A 22701-nucleotide genomic window follows, 5' to 3' on the forward strand; every position below is an offset into this window, starting at 1 on the left:
CCGTTTTTTAATATGATATTGCCTTTGATGCCATCTGTTCACTCCTCTAATCTTTCTCAGGAAGGACTCTCATATCTGCAGTCTACTCTTTGGTTCAAGTGTTTTACTTCTGCCCCAGCTCTCAGATCCAAAAGTTAAAACTGGTTTGAACACTGTCTTGTATACAGCTAATTTAGTGTTTCATTTAATTTCTCTCTTATTCCATATGAATTTATTCAATTGATTTCCTACCATGCCAGCTTTGTTGATTCTGTTTGTCTATTTCCATATTTAATTTACCATTTTCACTAAAAATCATGCCTAAGTAGCTGAAATGTTTTACTTGTTCCACAGGTTCTCCATTCACAACACAGTTGACATTTCCAACGATTCTACCTATTTTCATTGTCTTTGTCTTTTTATTGTTGACCTTCATACCATACCTATTACAACAGTTATTCAATTTAGTCAGGGAATCTTGCAAACTTGTAGCGGATTTATTTAGAAGTATAACATCGTCTACATAAAGCAAACAGCTGACATTAACATCTCCAATTTTGATATCATGTTTAATACCACTTTCCTTCATAATGTGATCCATATAGATAATGAATAACAGAGGGAATAATGTACATCCCTGTCTCACACCAGATTTAACATTAAACCATCTTCCTGTACTTCCTTCAATTCTAACTGCTGATTTACAACTCAAATAAAGACTAAGAATTGCTTGATATAATGCCTCATTTACACCATATAACTGTAGTGTATCGAACAGTTTCTCTCTTGGCACCTTGTCATTTATCTTTTCCATATCGACAAAACTTAAATACAGATCTTTGTTATATTCCCATGCTTTCTCAACTATTTGTCGTAAAGTGAAGATCTGATCCTGACAGTCTCTATTTGGCCTGAATCCAGCTTGTTCTTCACTAAGCTTTTCTTCGACAATTCTTCTCAACCGTTTCTCAAGTATACTTGCATAGATCTTGCCAGGAACACCCAGTAGGGAAATACCTCTGTAATTTTCACATTCAGTTTTATTTCCTTTTTTATACATAGGTACTATTAGAGCTCTACTCCAATCATCAGGAATTTGTCCCTCGTTCCAGGCTTTCTGAACTATACAGTGCAGCCACTGTAAGACTTTTATACCACCATACTTCAGCATTTCTGGATGAATATCATCTACTCCTGCTGCCTTTCTACATTTTAAGCCTTTGATGGCTTTTTCTACTTCAAATATGGATATGTATTCCTTCCTGTATGCCGGTTGAATGTTTTTTAACACTGTGCTATCACTGCTTGTTTCGTTTAGCAATTTTTCAAAGTAATTACTCCATACTTCAAGGATATCTTTTTCTCCTGTTTTCATGTCACCTTTATCATCACTAATTCCTTTTACAGCACTCTTTCCTCCATTTTTAAATTTCTTTAACAACCTCCAGAATATCTTACCACCTTCTTGATATTTATTTTCTATGTTCTTGCCAAAGTCCTCCCATCACTTTTGTTTAGCTAGTTTTACACAGTGCTTCACTTTCTTACATTTTTTTCTATATTCTCTAAGAGCACAAGCTGACTTATTTGCCAGGAACTTTTGATATGGTTTCTTCTTTTCCTTCACTGCCTCTTTAACTTCCTGGGTCCACCATGGAATTCTAATTTTTCTATCCTTGCAGACAACCTCACCACACGCCTCTCTGGCTGAATCAATCAGGGTTTTCTTCAAGGCTTGCCACTGAATCTCCAAGGTTTGGTTCCTGTTCTCAAACTCTTTCATTTTTTCTTCAATAATCTTTGTGTATTTTAGTCTATAGTTCACATCTGAGAGCTGCTCAACTTTTATTCGCTTTAAAATGCAAACACTGCGGTAGGCTTAGATGGAATATCAGCTCGGGTGTTGCGTGAATGTGCAAATGAATTGTCAACCCCTCTTACCTGGATATTTAATTTAAGTTTGAACTCTGGTATGGTCCCTAGGGAGTGGAAGTTAGGCAAAGTGGTTCCTTTGCATAAGGGTGGCTCTAAAACTGCAGTATTGAATTACAGACCAATCACCATCTCAGGAGTAGTGGTAAAAGTATTGGAAAAGTTGGTTAAAGACAAAATTCAAGAATGGGTGGATCAGGATATGATACTCTATAGAGGCCAACATGGTTTTGTTAAAGGTAGATCCTGCCTTAGCAATCTATTAACTATCCATAATAGAATAACATCAGAGTTGGACAAAGGAACTGGCTACACAGTGGTACTTCTGGATTTTGCTAAGGCTTTTGACAGGATACCCCATAGAACACTGTTACGCAAATTGGAGCAGATGGGAATGGATATTAAATTGGTGATATGGATAGGAGAATGGCTCAGGGAGAGATACCATAAGGTGGTGTATGGAGGAGCCGAGTCCAGAATGAGGCAGGTGACCAGTGGTGTGCCTCAGGGCTCTGTGCTTGGGCCAATGTTGTTTAATTTGTATATAAATGATATAGGAAACGGCTTAAAGGGAGATATTCAGTTGTTTGCTGATGATGCAAAGTTGTGTAGTGCAATAAAAAATCAAGCTGATGTTGAAAGTTTGCAGGAGGATTTAAATAAGCTGGTAAAATGGGCAAAAGAAAATGGATGTCAGTTCAATGTGGAAAAGTGTAAAGTCTTGCATTTTGGGATTAAAAGATTACCAGCTGTGTACTACATCGATGGAAAGGTACTCCAAGAGATTGATGAGGCTAGGGACTTAGGGGTATTGGTAGATAAGGAGATGAAGTTCATAGGACACATTGCTAAGGTGTCCAAGATTGCACATAGGATTACTTGGTTGTTGAGGAACACACTGACATCCAGAGATAAAGAGGTTATTATTCCCCTTTATAAAGCTTGATATAAAAATTGATACTTCCACATTTGGATTACTGTGCTCAGGTCTGGTCACCTGGATTCCTTGGAGATGAGGAGGCTGTGGAGAGGGTTCAGAGAAGAGTGACCAAGTTGGTGAGTGATATAAAAAATGCTCCCTACATTGATAGATTGAGAGCTTGTGGATTGCAGAGATTGGTTGATAGGCGAAGAAGAGGGGATATGATAGAAACATTCAAATTACTAAAAGGTTTTTATAGGATTGATGCAGGGGAAATGTTTCAGCTGTGTGATAGTGATGGAAGAACAAGAGGTCATCTCTGGAAATTAAAGAAGAGTGTGGTTAACAAAGGTGTCAGAACAAGGTTTTTTGCCTGGAGGGTGGTGAATGAGTGGAATTCATTGCCTGACTTTGTTGTGAGCTCTTCATCTGTAAATGAATTCAAGAAGAGATATGACAGATATTGTTTTGCTAGCTTGGGTATCCCGCGATGAGTCTACTGACTCCATGGAGATACCCGTAATAATAATAATAATAATAATAAAAACTTTCTTACATGCTATTCTTTTCAATATGAAATTCAATTTTATCCTGCTCAAGACTAAATAGTGATCACTTCAAATTTCAAATACTCTGTACACTCTGGTGTCCTGCACCAGTGGAAAAACATCACTATCAACAATAACATAGTCAATGAGACTTTTCTTAATCCTTGCTTCTTCTCTCCATGTGAATTTGTGCACATTTTTATGTTGGAATATGGTGTTAGTAATAACCTGTCCATGTCCTGAGCAGAAATCCAACAGGTATTTGCCATTATTATTAGCTTTGCTCTTTTCTCCAAATTTTCTTAAACTATTTTTGTAAGTCTGACAATCATTTTCTATTCTGCTATTTAGATCCCCAACAAGGAACTTTTCCTTTTTCGTTGTATCAATTGCTTTCTCTAAAACATCAAAAAATTCCTCTACTTCCACCTTAGTAGAACCTTCTGTGGGACTATAGGCACAAATAAGTCTCATTGTCCAATTCCCCATTCTGATATTTGCCCACATCACTCTCCTTGAGACTGCCTGCCATTCAAGAAGATTAGCCTCGTATTTTGTGTTGAATACTATGGCTACTTCTTCTTTTCCATTATTGTCATTGCCTGAATATAACATTTTGTATTTATTGCTCAGAAAGATCTCACCAGTTTTGGTCTTTTTTGTTTCAGTCACCCCTATTATGTCGATCTGGTACTTATCTAATTCCTCAGCCAGCTCCATTTCTTTGCCATTCAGGCTTCTTATGTTGATAATAACTTAACATCACCAGAGGTAAAGATAGTAATCTTTAACTCTGCTGATTTTGAGTTGGGGGGTGCTTTCAGATTTGTTCCAGTAGCTGACTTTTCGCTGTTCTCCCTGGTTCCCTGGCGAAAACAATGAGGGCCATTGTTAACCAGGTGACGCCCCAGCCGGCATGAAATTATGTCATGTTGTACCATCATTTGTATATTGGTTTAAGCCAATAAGAGAACAATTTGGTTGGCTAAATCCCAAATTGGCAGCCCATCCTCATTCGTTCAGTATCCAGGTAGATACCCAACAGGGTACACCACGAGAAGGTGAGGATTGGACATTAGGTCAGAAACCCTGGTTGGTTCTCTGCATTCCTTTAACACGTTTGCTGCCAACTATGAGTATACTCGTAGTTGGTATACCAGCCACACAAGCCAGCTACGAGTATACTCGTATGACACTTACCGCCGGCAACGAGATTACTGTACTGACCTTGAAGAAGTGAAAATGCTTGGCTTGTGGAGCTAGCATCAAAACTGTGTATTCTCATAGAAGGTATATGCTCTGCACAAGCCAACTACGAGTATACTCGTATGACGCTTACCGCTGGCAATGAGATTACCGTACTGACCTTGAAGAAGTGAAATTGCTCGGCGTATGGGAACAGACTATGCTGAAGTGGTGTGGCAGCGAACATGTTAAAGGCTATGTGGAGGTCTCCTCTCAGTTATACAGCTTTGACCCTTAAGCACCCCAAGAATATAATTTGGTCTGCTAAATTCCAAATTGCCAGTCTATCCTCGAAAGTTCAGTTACCAGGTAGATACCTAGCAGGGTGCACCACGAGAAGGTGAGAACTGGACATTAGGTCAGATGCACTGGTCAGTTTTCCACATTCCTTTAAAGGCTACATGGAGGTCACCCTGTTATACAATTTTGTCCCTTAAACACCCATGATGAAAGGTTCAGATCTAAAACTCTCAATTCCCATGTGTGTGTTTTTTATGTACTGCCTAATATAGTTGTATTGCAAGAACTCAAGAAATTCGTTTTTTTTCTTATTCCCAAATGTTATAGCTTCAATTCTATGTTTCCATAATTGAAATCACCTATAATGATCATGCTTCCATTATTCATTAATCAAGTTTGTTATATATTTCTTCATCATCACTCTCTACATTCCCTGGCCTACAACATCCAACTAAATATCTCTTTCTGTCAAACTCCACCTTGCACTATGCTGCTTTAAAACAATTGCACCATTTTCCTCTTGCATTTGTATCTTATGTGGACCTAATTCCCCTGCTATCATCAACAGCAGCAGTCCTTGTCCCTTCTTTTCTTTCGTTCCTCCCCAAAACATCATATCCTTCCATTTCTATTCCTGTGATGATAGCATTCTCATTCAACTATGTTTTCCATGGTTGAATGAGAATTCAACCAATATTCCAACAATTTTGTGTGAATAAAGTCTATTACTGAAACAATTTCATTGCTCTTATTTCTGAGTCTCCTTGCACTGGTAAATAAACACAGCTGTTCACTTTGAGGTTTATAACTATGTCACCGGTTGGTTGTGATCTCTCTACTACGTGCCATTGCCCAATGACTTTTATTATCATTCATCCCATATTTCTCCCCAGACTGATCATCCCCATACACACATTCACCACTCATCCACTCTCTGTGCAGTTTGTTTCTGCCCCCCCCCCCAATTGCCTGTCTCTCTCGCTCTTGTATTCCTGTTCTCCTTTCGTCTCTCACACTACTATTATTTCCATTAACAAGCACTTCAGATTCATCTATTCTGCTGTCCTGATTTTTCACTTCATCTCTTATCTCCTCATTGCTTGTTTCACTTCCTTCTAGCAACAGTCTTTCCATCTTACTCGCACCAAATTTATTCAAATGCATTTTGTTACTTGAGTTTTTGCTTTATATCACCATTCATCTAATTCGTTTCCATTCCTATTTAATATTTGACATCTGAATGCTTTCCATATTCCATAATAAACAATCTAATTGGTTTATACAAGAGTGGTCTCTGAAAAGTTCTCGGCCTTGACCATAGATGGCAACACTATCAGCAAGATTTTTTTTTTTCTAAGTTGGTAAATTTGTCATAAGCATCCATGTGAAACTGCAAGTCATTCTGTCAAGTAGTTTGTTTTATACAGCTGTCTGGAGCAAAAGTGTTGTTTGTATCCCTTGAAAATGGATAAAATTGAGTATCATGCGGTTATAAAATTCTTTTTAAAAGATGGTTTAACGGCAAACGAAATTCATTTGAAGTTCATAAAAGTTTATGGACATTCTTCTCCTTCGTTTCTGACAATTAAGAAATGGGCTGCCGAGTTTAAACATGGCATGACTAGCCTTGATCATCCACTTGAAGGACTTCCAAAAAGTGAACCTTTCATGATGAGTCTGCCGACTCCATGAAGGTTATAATAATAATAATAATAATAATAATCTGCAAAAACTAAAGAGCTAAGATTAACATTACCAGTTTTGATATTAGATTTATTTTTAATCAAGTGCACGATATAATATTGGATGACCAGCAAGTCAAAGTGCATGCAATTGCTGAGACTATAGGCATTTCAAAAGAACGTGTAGGATATATTTTGCATGAAGAATTGCAAATGAAAAAGCTTTGCACAAGATGGGTGCTGCGCTTGCTCACAGCAGATCAAAAACACACTTGCATGAAAATCTCTGAACAGTGCTTGCAGCGTTTTAACAGAAATAAAACTGATTTTGTGCATCGATTTATTACTATGAATGAGACTTGAATTCACCATTACACACCAGAATCCAAACAGCAGTCAAAATACTGGACAGAAATCGGTTGTTCACCACCAAAGAAGACAAAGTCGGTTCCATCATCAGGAAAGGTCACGGCACCTGTCTTTTGTGATGCTAAAGGCTGGGGAATGTTATTCTGATCTTTCATCAGGACAATGCACCTGCCCACAAAAGTGTTTGACAATGGGAAAATTAAGGGATCTGCACTATGAATTGTTGGAACATCCACCCTATTACCCAGATTTGGTTCCCCCTCTGACTTCTATCTCTTACCAAAACTAAAACTTTTCCTCGCTGGTCGGTGTTTTTCTTCAAATCAAGAGGTGATTGCAGCATATTTTACTGAGAACAACTACAGGGATAGGATAATGGTGCTGTAGCATAACTGGAATGAATGTATTAGTCTTAAGGGAGATTACGTTGAAAAATAAAAATAATTTTGAAATTATAAATTCGTTTTTTCAGTTATTCTGAGAACTTTTCAGACCACTCTCGTAGATGTTCCTTTAACTAATTCCCGAATATATGAACTACTACTACTACTACTTTCTTTTTCTTCCCATGCTTGTTATAGCATTCTTTAAATCAGCCTTCTAAGTCATAATAACCTGTTGTGACATTATAATAAGGTGCAGTAATATCACTACCATGCCAGTACATTATGATTTCAGGACATCAGAGCATCCCAGTTGAAAGAATTGAATTTTGTAAAAGGGTCTGTCCTCTTAGGCTATTCAGGAAAACTCCTGAAAGGTGGAGGAGGATAAAAAAATTGTAGTTCTGCCAGGCGACTGTATATACTTTGCTAAGTGAAATCTCCACATGCTTGGTCACTTCATTACATCAAGGATGACATTATTACTCTACTAGATTGGAGGCAGAATGGTGACTAAATTTTCTTTATTTCCATAAAGAGGTATTTCTTTTTTTTTCCACAGATATATTTGTTTTATAGATAGTTTATGTTGTCTTTGTGTGTGTGTGTGTGTGTGTGTGTGTGTGTGTGTGTGTGTGTGTGTGTGTGTGTGTGTGTGTGTGTGTGTGTGTGTGTGTGTGCGCGCGTGCGTGCGTGCGTGCGTATGTGTATATATATAAGGCTTTTTTGTCCTTTAGATTCATTTATCTGAGGAACAGAATTCACCATTAGAAGATTCCACTCATATTTGTCCACCAGCAGTTGCAAGATATATTTCATTATCTGACAGACCTCCTGCACCACCTCCAAGATTTTTCCCAGATAACATATCTACTGTTAAAAGGGAAAAGGATGCAGCACATAAAAACATCGGTGATTACATTTCAAACATTCATACCAAAGAAAATGAAAATTCTGCAGACTATATGTCACTGCTTTGTAGTGATTGGTTCAGTAATAAAGTTTCTCCCTTCAAAATAAAAATAGTTGAAAGCAAAAATGTTAAGGACCAGAAAGCAGAACTGCATCAAAGTTCAAGTAAGTTTCAAAAACTTTAATTATATATATATAGAAGAAGGCATAAAATTAATTCATTATTGTTATAGACTTATCTAAACTTTCCAGACTCCCTCGTATATCAGATATCCAAGGAAATATATCATATATACACTCACACATAGGATGGGTTAAAAAGTTACTTTACCAAAACACTTTTCGATAACAAAATTTCTTTTGTTCAACAGTTAATCAACATATTTCTTATCATCTGAAATTATAAAAGAAAAATAAATAATTAATTAAACATTTATAAACAAAATTTAAAACAAATTTAAAAAAAAACAGATTTGGAATTGGGATTTTAGGAATGAGTGAAGTTAGGCCAGGATCAGACAAAACTCAAGTTGATGACATGACAATGTACTACCCTGGAAGTAGTGAAAACGGAGTTGGAAGTAATCAAAACGGAGTTGGAATAATATTAAACAAAGATGACAATAAGGCACTATTGACCTTCATCTCCTACTCAGATGTGATGATCTTATTAAAACTGAAAGGTCAACAACTAGATATCAATCTTATACAGGTCTATGCCCCTACTGCTGACAAAAATGATACCGAGATCGAAGAATTTTATGATCACTTAAAAGAACTAATGAAAAATGCAAAGAAACATGATATTAACATTGTCATGGGTGATTTCACTGCTAAAGTTGGAAAAGGTAGAAGTGGAGATATAGTTGGTGAACATGGATTAGGAACAAGAAATGCCAGAGGAGACTGTTTTATGCAATTGTGCCAAGAAGAAGAACTAATAATCGCAAACACATGGTTTAAACTACCACTCCAAAGGCTGTATACTCGGTGATCACCATAGGATAATAATATGAATATAGTCAGAAACCAAATTGATTACTTGCTGATTAATCAACGATTTTGAAGTTCCATAAAGAGTACAAAAACCTATCCTAGGGCAGTTATTGCTTCTGATCATAATCTGCTGGTGACAGTTAAAACTTACACTGAAAGCAATACTTGAGAACATCAATAAAAGAAAGGTTTGGTCTAGGAAAGTTACAAAACCTAGAGATAAGAAAAAACTGAGTCAAGGTCTGAATCAAGAATGATGACGTTATAAGGGTTGATGAATAATGGGACAAATTAATATATTAATGTTAATATATTAATTAATATTAATAATGGGACAAATATTGGCACATTTCTACATAGAGAAATGTGCCAATACTTTGTTTCCTGATAGAGCATTAAAAAATAATGACTGGATAACTGATGAAATTCTTTCTCTCATGGATCAATGCAGATCATATTGAAATCATAACCAACAAAATATAAAGAGCTTCAGAAAATTATTAAAGACAAGATCAAAGAAGCAAAAGAAATCTGGATGAATGAAAAATGTAAAGAAATAGAATTTCTATGCTAAGCTACTCGGCCAGCTGGCCTGGCTGGCAGAGTGTTTATCATATCTGCTCTCCAGTCTGTGGGTTTGAATCCCGCCGTGGGCTTCGTATGTCTGTGGAAATACTAGTGGCGGTGGCGGTTGATAGTACAGGGTGTTCGGGATAAATTTGACATATTTATAATTAATTATATTTTTCCGTAAGTTACATGTATTAACACACACTTCTCTTCATTTAAAAGTTTGGACCCTTCTTCATTCATATACAAGATGTCAGAAAGGATGGATAGCTGGAACCCACCTGAATCATGGAAGAGAATAACTTGTATCATGATGATTCGTGCCCGCCATCAAAATAAGGATATTACGACTGCTGCCCAATGCTCCCTGAATACAGTAAAAACAATCAGGCATGAACTAGAGACTTGCAATGGTGACTACGAGGATGTAGCAAGAAGAAAGATCCCTAGCAGACGATCTGATTGCGTTCGTACAGCAGAATTCCTCGCAAATCTGCAGGAACAGGTGTTGAAGAACCCTGGCATTGGAATTCGGGCTTTGTTCGTGGAGTTGCTAACTGTAGTCAAGCCCTGGATAACAAGGGTAGCCAATGGTAGGCCGTATGTATGGCAGCAGGATTCGGCCCCTTGCCACACCTCTGGGAAAAGTCAAAAATGGTTGTCTGAAAATTTCTACGACTTCACCAGTCCAAATGTTTGGCCTCCAAACTCCCCAGACCTTAACCCCATGGATTATTTTGTATGGGGCGCAGTTGAAAAAGACACCAATCGCACTTCCAGTAATACAAAAGCCCAGTTAATGGATAAAATTAAAACAGTTTTTGCGGCCCTTCCCAGGGAGACTGTAGCATCAGCTTGTTCGAGGTTCCGAAGCAGAATTGAAGCTGTGATCGATGCTAATGGTGGTTATTTTGAGTAAATCTTGTTGATAGTATTGTAATTAACTCTGCCTGTAATGTTTTTTTGTCAATTCATTAAATTTAATAGATACAAAGAAGATTTTCTTTTTCCTTACGAAACTGTCAAATTTATCCCGAACACCCTGTAGATGGCGTTGGTTTAGTTGCGGTCAGTTGGGTGGATTGAGTAGTGGAGACAGAGTTGTAGAGCAGGTGCCCTCCCTCGATGAGTCCTTGGACTCCTTGGAAGTGTCAAGTAATAATAAGCATGACACAATGTATTCTTTGAAACAAAAAAGGAGAAAAGGATGATAAAATTCAAGAATGGATGAAATATGTAGCAGAACTGTTCACTAATAACAGACAAAACCAAAAAAATACTTATGAACAGATGGACAGTCTATTTATTCTAAGATCAGAGATAGAATATGTGCTGAACTCAGCTAAAAACGGTAAAGCCTTAGTCCCTGATAGAATACAATACCAGCTGAAATAGTCAATTTCAGCTGGTATTGACATTACTAACATTAATATATTAGTAATGCTATTTAATAAGATCTATAATACAGACATAATCCCTCAAGACTGGCTACAGTCAACCTTTATCATGCAACCTAAAAAAGCAAATGTGAAAACTTGTAATGACTATAGAATGATCAGTCTAACGAGTTGTTCTCACAATATTTCTGAAAATAATTCAAAAAATAGTATAAAGAAAATGTGAAGACACCATCAAGTGAGACCAAATTTGGCTTTAGAAGTGGTTTGGGAACAGGATAGCCTCTTTTCTGTTCTCATATCTTATTCCAAAACTGTAGTGACCAAAACAAAGAAGTATTCATTTGCTTCATCAACGTCGAGAAAGCATTTGAAAAGTCCAACATACTAAAATGATTGAATTATTAAAAAGAATTGTATTAGGTGGTAAAGACATCAGCATCATTGAAAACTTACATTGGAACCAAAAGGCATCTGTTCAAGGTTGATGACATTACAGATTCCATTAACATCGAACGAGGAGTAAGACAAGGATGTATGCTGTCGCCTCTCCTTTTTAACATATACTCAGAAGTCATATTTCAAAAAATCTTAAAAGGAAGAGAGGAAGGGATTAATGTAAATGGTGAACTCATCAATAACATCCTCCTTTTTCTCCTGTGTGCATAGTTTTCCCATCGTTTTGTACATCCTGGAGATCACTTTGTAGGCTGGAGGTGGATGAATCACTATTGCATCACAAACACCTTCAATAAGAGATTTCTTAACACTAAAATTAAACAAAGTCCCTTGTCTCTTATTCATATTAAAATTTAATATATATGCCTAATACTTTTAAAAAATCATGGCACTATGGTTTTCGAAACGAGCACTTTTACCCTACAATACGAACTTGCGAAGAAAGTATTCAGTATTACTAGATTTGAGAACTGGATACAGACTACCTTGATCTTTAATTTCAGTGGAAAAATTTTCTTTATACTTCTTTGCTGATTGGTCACTAACATTTGCAACACAGATGTTATTTCGTTCAGTTTTGAGAACAGAGGATAAGCCACCCGTCGTTGTAATCAGCTTGCAGGCAATTTTTATGACTGGTCATAAACAGCGGTATTCCCTTTCCCGAATTACTTCCATGTTTAAAAATACATAAAATGTTTGGGAAACCCTGGCTTAGAGTATGGTCTGTACTGCTGTATGGTGTAGAAACTTGAACATTGAAGACAACATCGATTAAAAAAAACAAAAAAACTTGAAGCCTTTGAGATTTGGTTATACAGATGAATGTTTAAAATACCATCGACAGCAGATGTCATAAAAAAAAGAAAACATTATGAAGTAGGTGACCATATCTTGGTCACCTACTTCATAATGAAAAATATAAGATACTTCAAATGATTATAAAAGGGAAGATAAATGGAAGAAGAGGACAAGGAAGACAAAGAAAATCTTGGCTAGTAGACATCAGACAGTGGACTGACATAAGCTCTGAGGGACTGTTCAGAATGGCTGAGGATTGCTCAAAATTTTCCAAGGTGGTTGCTGACCATGAATAGAAGATGGCATTCAAAGAAGAAGGATATTATGGTAAAGTAACTTTTGGCTCTCCCTCTCTCTCTCTCTCTCTTTATATATATATATATACAGGGCCATCACCAGATTAGATCGTGCCCCGAGGCAAACAATTAAATATTGCCCCTGATAGATTATAAGACAAAAATATAAGAAAATCTCCAATTGCTATTTTGTTTTTAGAAGAGAGAAAGAAACATCAATGTAAAACGATTACATAATAATATTAATTAAATGTTTGCTCCATGGGGATATCGCACAATAAAACTGTTTATATGCTCTTCTAAATTTAAATTATAAGCTATGTCTGCCTCGATATAGTTGCCAGACCAACCAATCTTTCTTGGGTCATTGCTGTTCGCAAATAATTTTTAATCAGTTTAAGCTTGGAAAAACTTCTTTCCTCGCTTGCTATGCTAACAGGAAATGTTATCGTAGTGACAGTACCTCCTGCAATATGGTTGAACAAGTGCAAGCTGCGCCATGAGGCAGGCTGCCTCTATGCTCCACCCTGTCAACAGTACTGTATATATATATATATATATATATATATATATATATATATATATATATATAAAAAGATAAGCCAAAATTGGAAACGTTTTTTGTCTCTTCATTGTTTTGAAATGTCAAACAATGTGTTTGCCTTCATGAGACAAACGCATTGTTGTCACATTGTTGTCTCATGTCTTGAGTCATCAGGATTGAAGGAGAACCGGCTTACCAGCCCAGAACTTGCGGAGTTGTATCTACACAAAAAAAAAAAAAAAAGCTGCTTTCATCTGAGATCCATTAGTATTGCGTGCGTGCGTGTGTGTTTTCGACCCTACCAGGAAGTAATTTATTCCTACATGCTCCATTGCATTACAATGCTTATATTGCGTGTAGCTTACAAGTACTGATTAATATTTATATTTTTATATATACATATATTAACGCTATACAGTATAATTCACATAATCACAGTATTTATGTTACATCACAGGGACTGGAAGTTGATTTTATTAGCAAATTTAATTAATTCTATGTAATACTTTTCGATAAGTCTCTGTCTTGACACTGGCCACTTGTCTCCTGAAGTGATGACGTGTTGCATTAGGGGCATCCGGATGGAGTCCAATAGCTGACAGTCGTAAAGTATGTGGTCAGCAGTCTGTTGAAGGTGTGGACTGCAAATGCACGATGGTGATTCCAGGATATGGAATCTGTGTAAGTAGTGTCTTAGTTTTCTGTGTCTAGTTAGTAGCGTGGTTAAACCTGGAGAAATGGCATGTCTTTTCAGCCGGAGTCCGTTTCTGATGCTAGGAAAGAATTCTTTTGTTGTCGATCCGTTTTTTGATGTTTCCCATTCTTCTTCCCACATGCCTAGTCTTTTCTCTTCTGCAAGTGTTTTTATTGCAGATTTCAAGAATTTCTGGTAACTTGTTTCTAGCCATTCATTTCTAGCTACTTCTTTAGCCAAATGATCTGCTCTCTCTCTTGTTTCCTGCTATTCGGGTATGGGCTTTCATCCAGCAGAATTTGATTTCCCATCCCTCTAGAGTGAGATTTCGAACCAGATTTCTTGTCTGTTCTATCAATGCAATATGGTTGTTCTGGTTTTTTATGCCATCCATAGTGCTTCTACTATCACTGTAAATTGTTGCTGTCTTTTGATGAGAGGTGTTGAGTTCTAATTCCTTCCTGGAGATATCTGAGTGACTGAACTATGGCAAGTTGTTCTGCTTGGTTGTTGGAACAGAGAGGATGCAGTCTAGAACAGTGTTCTTGTATAATGGACTATCTGTTGTATGCAGTGAACGAACAACCGACATTTCTTTCGGTTTTGCTTCCGTCAGTATACGTTTGGAATTCATCACTTTCAGAGCTTTCCTTCTCCTTAATGTTTGTTTTCTTTGCTGAGTGATGCCACTTACTGTAGTGAAGCGGACGTTCATAGCAATTTGGATCGATGTTGTAACTTTCGATATATCTTCCGGAAGTGACTTCATATATGAGAGTTAATTCTTGTATTTTCAGGCAGATCGGTGTTAGAGCTGCAATAATGCAAGCTGCCTCGAAAGATATTGTCCTGTATCCTATTGTTATGCATATGGCTATAAGGCATTGAACTCTGTTTAGTTTTTGTCAGTTTATCTTTGATTTTAGTGCATGTTTCCATGCAGGTGCAGCATAGGATATCAGTGGTTGTAGCACTGGTATATATCGTTTCAGTGCTCATTGGCCGAATCCCCACTTAATCCTTGCTGCCTTAGCTAGAAGGTTTACTATTTGTAAGCTTTTTTTGGCAACATATGAGATGTGCTTATTGAAGGTGTATTTTTCGTCTATTGTTACTCCCAGGTATTTTAGCTCACTGGCTACCTCAAGAACTTCTCCTTTTAGGAAGACTGTTACAGGTTGTTTTGATTTTTTTCGTGAGATGTGGAGCACTTTAGACTTGGTGCTATTGAAGGTCACTTTCTTCTCGTGTGCCCACTCTGCAATTTGAAAGAGTTCTTCTTTCAACGGCTTACAGTTACTTCTAACTGTAAGCCGTTGCGTCCCCAAATTATTCTCATCGCATCATCCCCGAAGGCTATGACTTTTGTTTCAGTAGTGACAGGAAGTCTTAAAAGCGAGTCGTACTGGATGTTCCAGAAACCTGGTCCACAGCAAGAACCTTGTGGACAGCCTTGTTTGACTTTTTTCGTTACAGTTGTGGTTTTTAGTGTCATAATTGCTCTTCTATCTGAAAAATAATCAGGTAGAATAAGTTTTTAGGGCATTTTAAATCTATTAATTGATTGATTATGGCTGGCCACCAAGGCAGCAAAACGATTAATGCAAGTGTGTGTCGTAGTTGAACAATAATCTGAAAAGTTCCCCTAGTTTAATAAAAAAAAGTTTTTTCATTTCAAATCTTTAGTAAAAGAAAAAATCACATTCTTAAAAATTCAGATATCACAGTTAGTTTTGATATCACATTTTTATTTACTAATTTAACACTACAGAGACATAATCTACCTTTTTTTTTTTTTACTTATCCCATGGTAATTTTAACAGTTTAGCAAATGCATTGATGATGCTTCCTCGATGTTACAGATAGGGAAGACTTTTATGCCATTGCTAAACTTGATTGGTCTTGTGTGGCCGGTCTTGATGCGAGAGATCATGGTAGTGGCACTGCGATTAAACTTGGAGTTGATGGTAGCTCCTTCATTTTCTGCTGATTACCAGTGGCAAGTCATGTCCTGAAGAATTGCTCTTTTTATGTTTTTTTTTTGGGTGGTTTTAAAAAGATCGAAATCTGTGGTATCACTTGATGTTGAGGCCATTTTTGCTACTTCAACTGCAGTTTCATTTCCCATAATTTTTTCCCGTCATGGAGACAAATTTTAGTGATAATTTACCTTGATTTAATAAAGTCAAATCTCTAACATTTTTGAATTATTAAGATTTACTATATATGCAGATAGCACACATAAAGGAAAAATTTACAAACAAATTAATAGCACTGCAATGGGTTCCTCCCTCTTCCTACTTAGGGTTAATTTTTATATAGAACATTTGGAGAGAAAAACACCTATCACAGCTATTTTCAAACCTTTTGTCTAACTCCACTATTTAATAGAGTTAGAAAAAAATATCATTCCCATATCCACATATCATTCCACATATATGTGGATGATGTATCAGCATTTCATCTCAATGACAAGTTATTTTAGATTTTTTTAATTCATTTAAACAGGCATCATCCTAAAAAATAAAAATAAAAAAATAAAAGAACTACCATTTCTTGACATTAGTCACATATCATTCAGATGCTCCACTATTTATAGAAAGATAACATAAAGTGGAAGAATCTTGTATAAAAAAAATAACACCATCATCCAGCACAACATTTTACTATCCATTATAATAACTTATAAAGCTAGGATTATTTTTCTAGTGACATAGAGCTGTAGGCATGGAACTCTATCTTCACCACACAGTTTTGGCCAATGACTATAGCCTATACCAAGATAAAATACTACATGTCCACATACCTGTCTACCTGAACATCAACAACTAAAGTAATACTATTCCTATTCCAGTTTGGGATATTATTATTATCACCCAAGACCCCATGGAGTCAAAGACTCATCTGGGAGGTCCTTTTATCATACACACACACACACACATCTCATCATACCTTGCATTAAACACACTCAAATTCTCTGCAGACACCACACTCTCAGGCACTTCATTCCAATCATTCACAACTCTACATGAAAAAAACCTGCTTCTCACTGCCCTACTCACACCCTCTTTATACAGTTTCAGGGGATGACCTCTGGTTCTATCCTGATCTCCCACTATTTTCTGTAGAACCTCACCAGCATTGATCCTATAACAACCCCTTAATAACTTGTAGGTCTCTATCATATCTCCCCTCCTCCTCCTCCTGCCCACCAGACTCTGCAAGTTACATCTTATCAATCTTTCCTCATACTCGACATTACTCTATTTTTCAGAAACTACCTTAGTAGTCTCCTCTGGATCCTCTCCAACATCTATTCATCCTTCTGAAAACCAGATGACCAAATCTGGGCACAATAGTCCATGTGTAGCCTAATCAAAGCCTTATACAATGGAACAAGAATCTCTCTACCTCTACAAGTCAGTGTCTTCTGCATCATTCCCAGAAGCCTTTGTGTTGTCTTCACAATTTTGGCTATGTGTCACCTAAATTTCAGATCCTTAGCCACTATCATCCCCAGATCTCTTATTTTCTCCACCTCCAACAATATATCCTCACCAAGCATAAATTCTGCATCCCATCTTTGTTTCCCAAATTTTAAAACCTTACATTTTGCAACATTGAACTGACATCCCCATTCCAATGCCCCATCACTCAATTTATTCACGTTTTCTTGTAAGGCCACAACATCTTCTCTACTCTTTGCATCATCTACATCATCTACAACTGAATATCTCCATCCAAATCTTCACCAGTGTATATGTTTAACTTGTATATTAATCTTCATTAATATACAAGTTAAACAGTAATCCTAAAACAGACCACTGAGGCATACCACTAGTGACTTTCCTTTTCCTGGATATCACTCCCCCATACACAACTTGTTGATACCTATCAGATAGCCAGTCTCCAATCCAATGCACTAATCTAATATCCAACCCCATCTCCTGTAGTTTGATTATCAATTTATCATGAGGTACTCTATCAAAAGCCTTTGTGAATTTAAGTATATTACTGTGTATCCTTCTCCTCTGTCCAAGAAAGAAGTCACCTTATTGTAATAAGTAAGTAGATTACTGAAACTCTGTCAATGTTGGACAAATCAATGCTGTCCATCAAAGATAAACTATTGTTGTCAACTCAATTCTGGATCCTAGTTCTCACAAGCTTCTCCAACAACTTAACCAAAACACCTGACACACAGATAGGCCTATAGTTTGAAGGCTTCAGTTCTATCACCTCCTTTATGAAGTGGCACAATCTTGCCTTCCTTCCACTCCTTAGGAACTTGATCCAGTGCAAGACTCGTATTAAAAAAATATGTCAAAGCCAGCTTCAGTTCTATCACCTCCTTTATGAAGTGGCACAATCTTGCCTTCCTTCCACTCCTTAGGAACTTGATCCAGTGCAAGACTCGTATTAAAAAAATATGTCAAGGCCAGCATCAACTCCCTGGCACATTCCTTCAGAATACGTGGTGACATATTATCAAGTCCCATGGCCTTATTAACATCTAGTTTGCTCAACTCCCCATACACCTCTTGCTCACTTACAGTCAGTCTCTCCTCCCCACCATCAACTGCTCTCAATCTCTCAATGAAGTCATATTCACAAGATTGAAAGATCTTTATGAACTGCTCATTAAGTATCTCCACCACACATTCTGCAACAGCTGTCTTTATACCATTTTCTCCAATCAGTGTCATCCTTCCATAATCATTCTTTTTTTTTTTTTGCTGGCTACATATTGAAAGAACTCTTTAGAATTCTTTTTGGCTTCATTAGCTAACTGCTCACTTTTGCTACTTTTACCAACCAAGTCACATGCCTTTCCTGGTCTTTGTAATTCTTGTGGAATTGGTTATTTCCACTTCTCTTATGCTGCCTTTTTTTCTTTGTATCGCATGCTTAATCTCTTTATTCATCCATTTCATAACTGAAAATGGCTAATGTACTAAAAAATATAAACCTCACACCATACTCCAAACTAGTAACCTAATCTACTCATCAAAGGACAAACTCCATCCTCTGTCACATCTTTTAGTGTATGGACTGACAGTAAGATTCTGTTAACATCTGCCTTCAAGAGTACAAGTGAATATATTTCTACTATCATTATCGCAAATCAGGACCACAAGCCATCCTAACACAAATAAGAGGATGGTATTGACAGTATCAGAGAGTATGGAAGAGTTTAGGAGAATTCAGCTAACCAACGTAATTTGTATATTAATGATACTGGCATGATTTGAAGCAGAATATCTGTTTGCTGAGGAGGGTGATAGTAAATGAAAAGGCAGGAGAAGTGAAGCAAAAGAAGTGAGAGATGAGAGGGAAGAGAATGAAAGAGCAAAAGAGGAAGAGTGAGGAGAGAGTTTCACATGGTGACTCATGTTTCCTTGGGACAAAGATTAATAATATTAGTGATGGTGTTAGGATGAAGAGAAGAAAAGTGAAAGAGATTATTATTTTGGCAGGTATAAATTATGAGAGATGATATGAAAGATTTGCTGGTACAAGAAATAAAAAGAATATGATGGAGGCGAATAGAAAAAAAAAAGGGTTATGGCTGCAAATGAGTCAGTTCATAGGGTTACGTGGAATGAGTTTAGTTCTTATACAGGTTGATGAGACTCTTCTAGATCTTGGCAATAGGAAGGCAGTCATTCCAATTTAAATTTGGGCAATGTAGAAGTGCTTCAGCACTCTCTCTCTTTAAGAGAGTGCTTTAACACTCTCTTAAATGACTACTCAAACCTAAACCTGTAGTGATGTAAGAAGCAAGTAGACCATAGGTTATCTTGGTCAGTGTCCACTCCATGCTTGGGCAAGGCCAGATTTTTCAGGTTTATTGTTGTTAATATAAGATTGGTGTTCTTGTCATTTTTCAACAGAACGTCCTGTTTGCTCAAGGTACGAGCAGAAGCGCTCACACTGAACTTGGGCCTGGTTGGCCGAATATTTAGTGTATCCACTATCTAGCCGAAAGGCTGTGGGTTTGAATTCCGCTGTGGACATGGATACTTGTGATTGCCTGTGAAAGTGGTGGTGGTGGGCAGTAGATGATGCAGTTCGCTGTAGTTGGATTTGAGTGGTGGAGATGGAGAGCTGTAGAGGAGGTGCACTCCCTCGATGAGTCTGTGGACTCCTTGGAGGTATCACGTAATAATAATAATAACTTAAATAAATAAATTCTGTGTGATGATACAGCATTCCCCCCTTTTTACGGGTGTTGACGGTACCATCTAGTCCCCCAAAATTTTATCCAGGCTCCGGAACCAGCATAGGCTGACGAATCAGACCAATGGCTGGGTCAGTATTCCTGACTGTAATCTGTGTGTGTCGTCGACTGGTTTGCCTGCTTGCGGGATGAAAAACACCAGATAAACTGGCAGAAAAAACCCTGCTGTCCACGCCCAAGACCAGCTAACTTGGCTATGGCTGAGGAAGATCCTTGAGCTCCTCACGTCGTTGACAGGAATCGAACCTAGGACACTCCTTCCCCAGGCATATGGTTGTGAAGTGCAGAGCCACTAGGCTAACCACGCAGACATAATAACTTGATAAGCCATAAACCTGCCTTCACAGTCTGCTACATATCAAAAAATAGGCATCTTCAGATCTTTGTTCAACAGAGCACATGTTATCCGCTCCAATTCCTAGGCTCTCCAGTAAGAATTGAGCACCATCCAATTCATCTTACTACAATGGTTTCACCTCAAGAAAGTTTTAATGCATCTTGGACTCTTACAAGCCCATTGCCAAGAACCCTGAACCTGTACAGCGAGTCCCTATACATCACAAGCATCTCTAAGGCAATTGCTAAGATCCTGTGAAGATACAATTCAGTTCCTACATTTTTTACCTATCAGTAAAATCTCCTCTTGGTGACCATCCACAAAAGATAAACAGTCCTCTCTCTCTCTCTCTCTCTCTGATATTTACCAAGTTAGTGTGAGTGCGTATACTCATCCTTTGGATAACCAGTATGTTCTATTGAAAAATGGCTACAAGAACACCAGTCTTATATTAAGAACAGTAAATCTGAAAAATCTGGCATGGAGTGAACACTGACCATGATATTCTATGGTCTAATACTTGCCTTTTGCATTGGTAGGTTTAGATTTTGAGTGGTATTTAAAGAGAGTGCTGAAGCACTTCTACACTGCCCAAACTTAATCTAGAATGACTACCTTTCTGTTGCAAAGATTTGGGAGTCTTTCATCCTCATAAATGGAAAATAATAGCGCATTTTGCTCTCTCCTCTGTTTTAATTCATTTAATTTCATTTTTTTTTTTATTTACTTTAATATATTGCTGTGTCATTTCATTATCTAATTAAGTTTATTTCAAATCCCTTATTTTTAAATTTGAGCCTTAATTATAATCTTATTTTATTGTAACCACCCACTAGGTGCCATTCTGGCATATGTGGCTAATCTCTGTAAATAAGATTAACATTCTTTGTTTTTGCTTCAACTAGAATATTGATGACCAGTTAGTGTGTGGTTGAAATATTTGAAGCAGTAAAATTATTATATTCTTGTGAATACATGTCTACCAAACAGTATTATGCCAAATACCATTAAAAATTTATAAACTACAAACAAGTACCTGATTCTAGATTCAACTATCAAACCTCCAGGATTCAATTTACCTTGACACTTCTAGAGCCAGCTAAACAGATTTAGGACCGAACAAGGATGCTGTGCCTACTTAATCTGTTGGACTTTCAGTCACCCTTTTTTTTTTTTTGTGTGTGTGTGTGTGTGAGAAGAGAGAGAGAGAGATGCTGTGCAGACTATGCACGATATCATAGATGTCTGCCTCTACACACTCCTTCCCTGGAGGCCTTAGAAACTTGCAATTTACTCACAGATAGTGCCATCAATTGGTTAACTGAACTGTCAGTCTGTATCTAGTTTTGCTAATTAATTTCTTGTATTTTTACCAATGTGCTAAATAAAAAATTGTTCCTCTTTCCAGTGATGAATAACTGGAATAAGTTATCGAAGGAAGTTATGACTACATTATGAATGAGTTCAAGAAGCATTGCATGGGTTAGGAGATCCACCTCTTGTAATGAGGCTTGTGACCACAACATGATGTCTGCATAATAATGATAATTCCAAACCATTTATAACTTCTTGTTTAAACTTGATTTTCTAAGTTTGAAAACAAATTTTATAATCAAATGTTGAGTGTGTTTAAATTTGGGAAAACACCTAAGCCTAATGGTCCTATAAATGACTATGGAATTTTATTCTTAAGATGTACTCATTCTTATGCAGTTCAGAGTCCCAAAGTTCACTTGGAAAAATAAAGATAATTCCAAACCATTTATAACTTCTTGTTTAAACTTGATTTTCTAAGTTTGAAAACAAATTTTATAATCAAATGTTGAGTGTGTTTAAATTTGGGAAAACACTATGCCTAATGGAATGGTCATATAAATGACTATGGAATTTTATTCTTAAGATGTACTCATTCTTATGCAGTTCAGGGTTCCAAAGTTCACTTTTGGCAAAATAATGTAATTCAAAAATTAGATCTGATGATCTTGTTATCAAATGGTTATCTAGGCCATGAATAAAAAAAAATAATAAATAAATAAAAGAAAATAAAAATTAAACACCCTGCTAGCTTAACACAATTAAGATAATAATAAAAAAATCCATTTATGAATAATTTGTTTATTTTACTAGATTTAGTTTCTGATTTAATAATGATAA

General features: G+C 36.8%; 1 protein-coding gene across 2 annotated transcripts in view; it reads left to right on the top strand.

Moving 5' to 3' along the window:
- Positions 1-22701, top strand: part of LOC150095906 (uncharacterized) — a 271111-nt gene that overhangs the window by 241070 nt on the left and 7340 nt on the right. For both annotated transcript variants that reach the window (XM_090409259.1, XM_090409260.1), the window contains exon 13: positions 8038-8377. In XM_090409259.1, the coding sequence (XP_090265385.1) occupies positions 8038-8377 (340 nt within the window). The remainder of the gene's footprint in view (positions 1-8037; positions 8378-22701) is intronic.

This window comes from Typopeltis vanoorti, chromosome 19 (genome assembly GCF_054136105.1).
Source record: "Typopeltis vanoorti isolate ZY-2024b chromosome 19, IOZ_Tvanoo_1.0, whole genome shotgun sequence".
In the NCBI taxonomy this organism is placed as follows: Eukaryota; Metazoa; Arthropoda; class Arachnida; order Uropygi; family Thelyphonidae; genus Typopeltis; species Typopeltis vanoorti.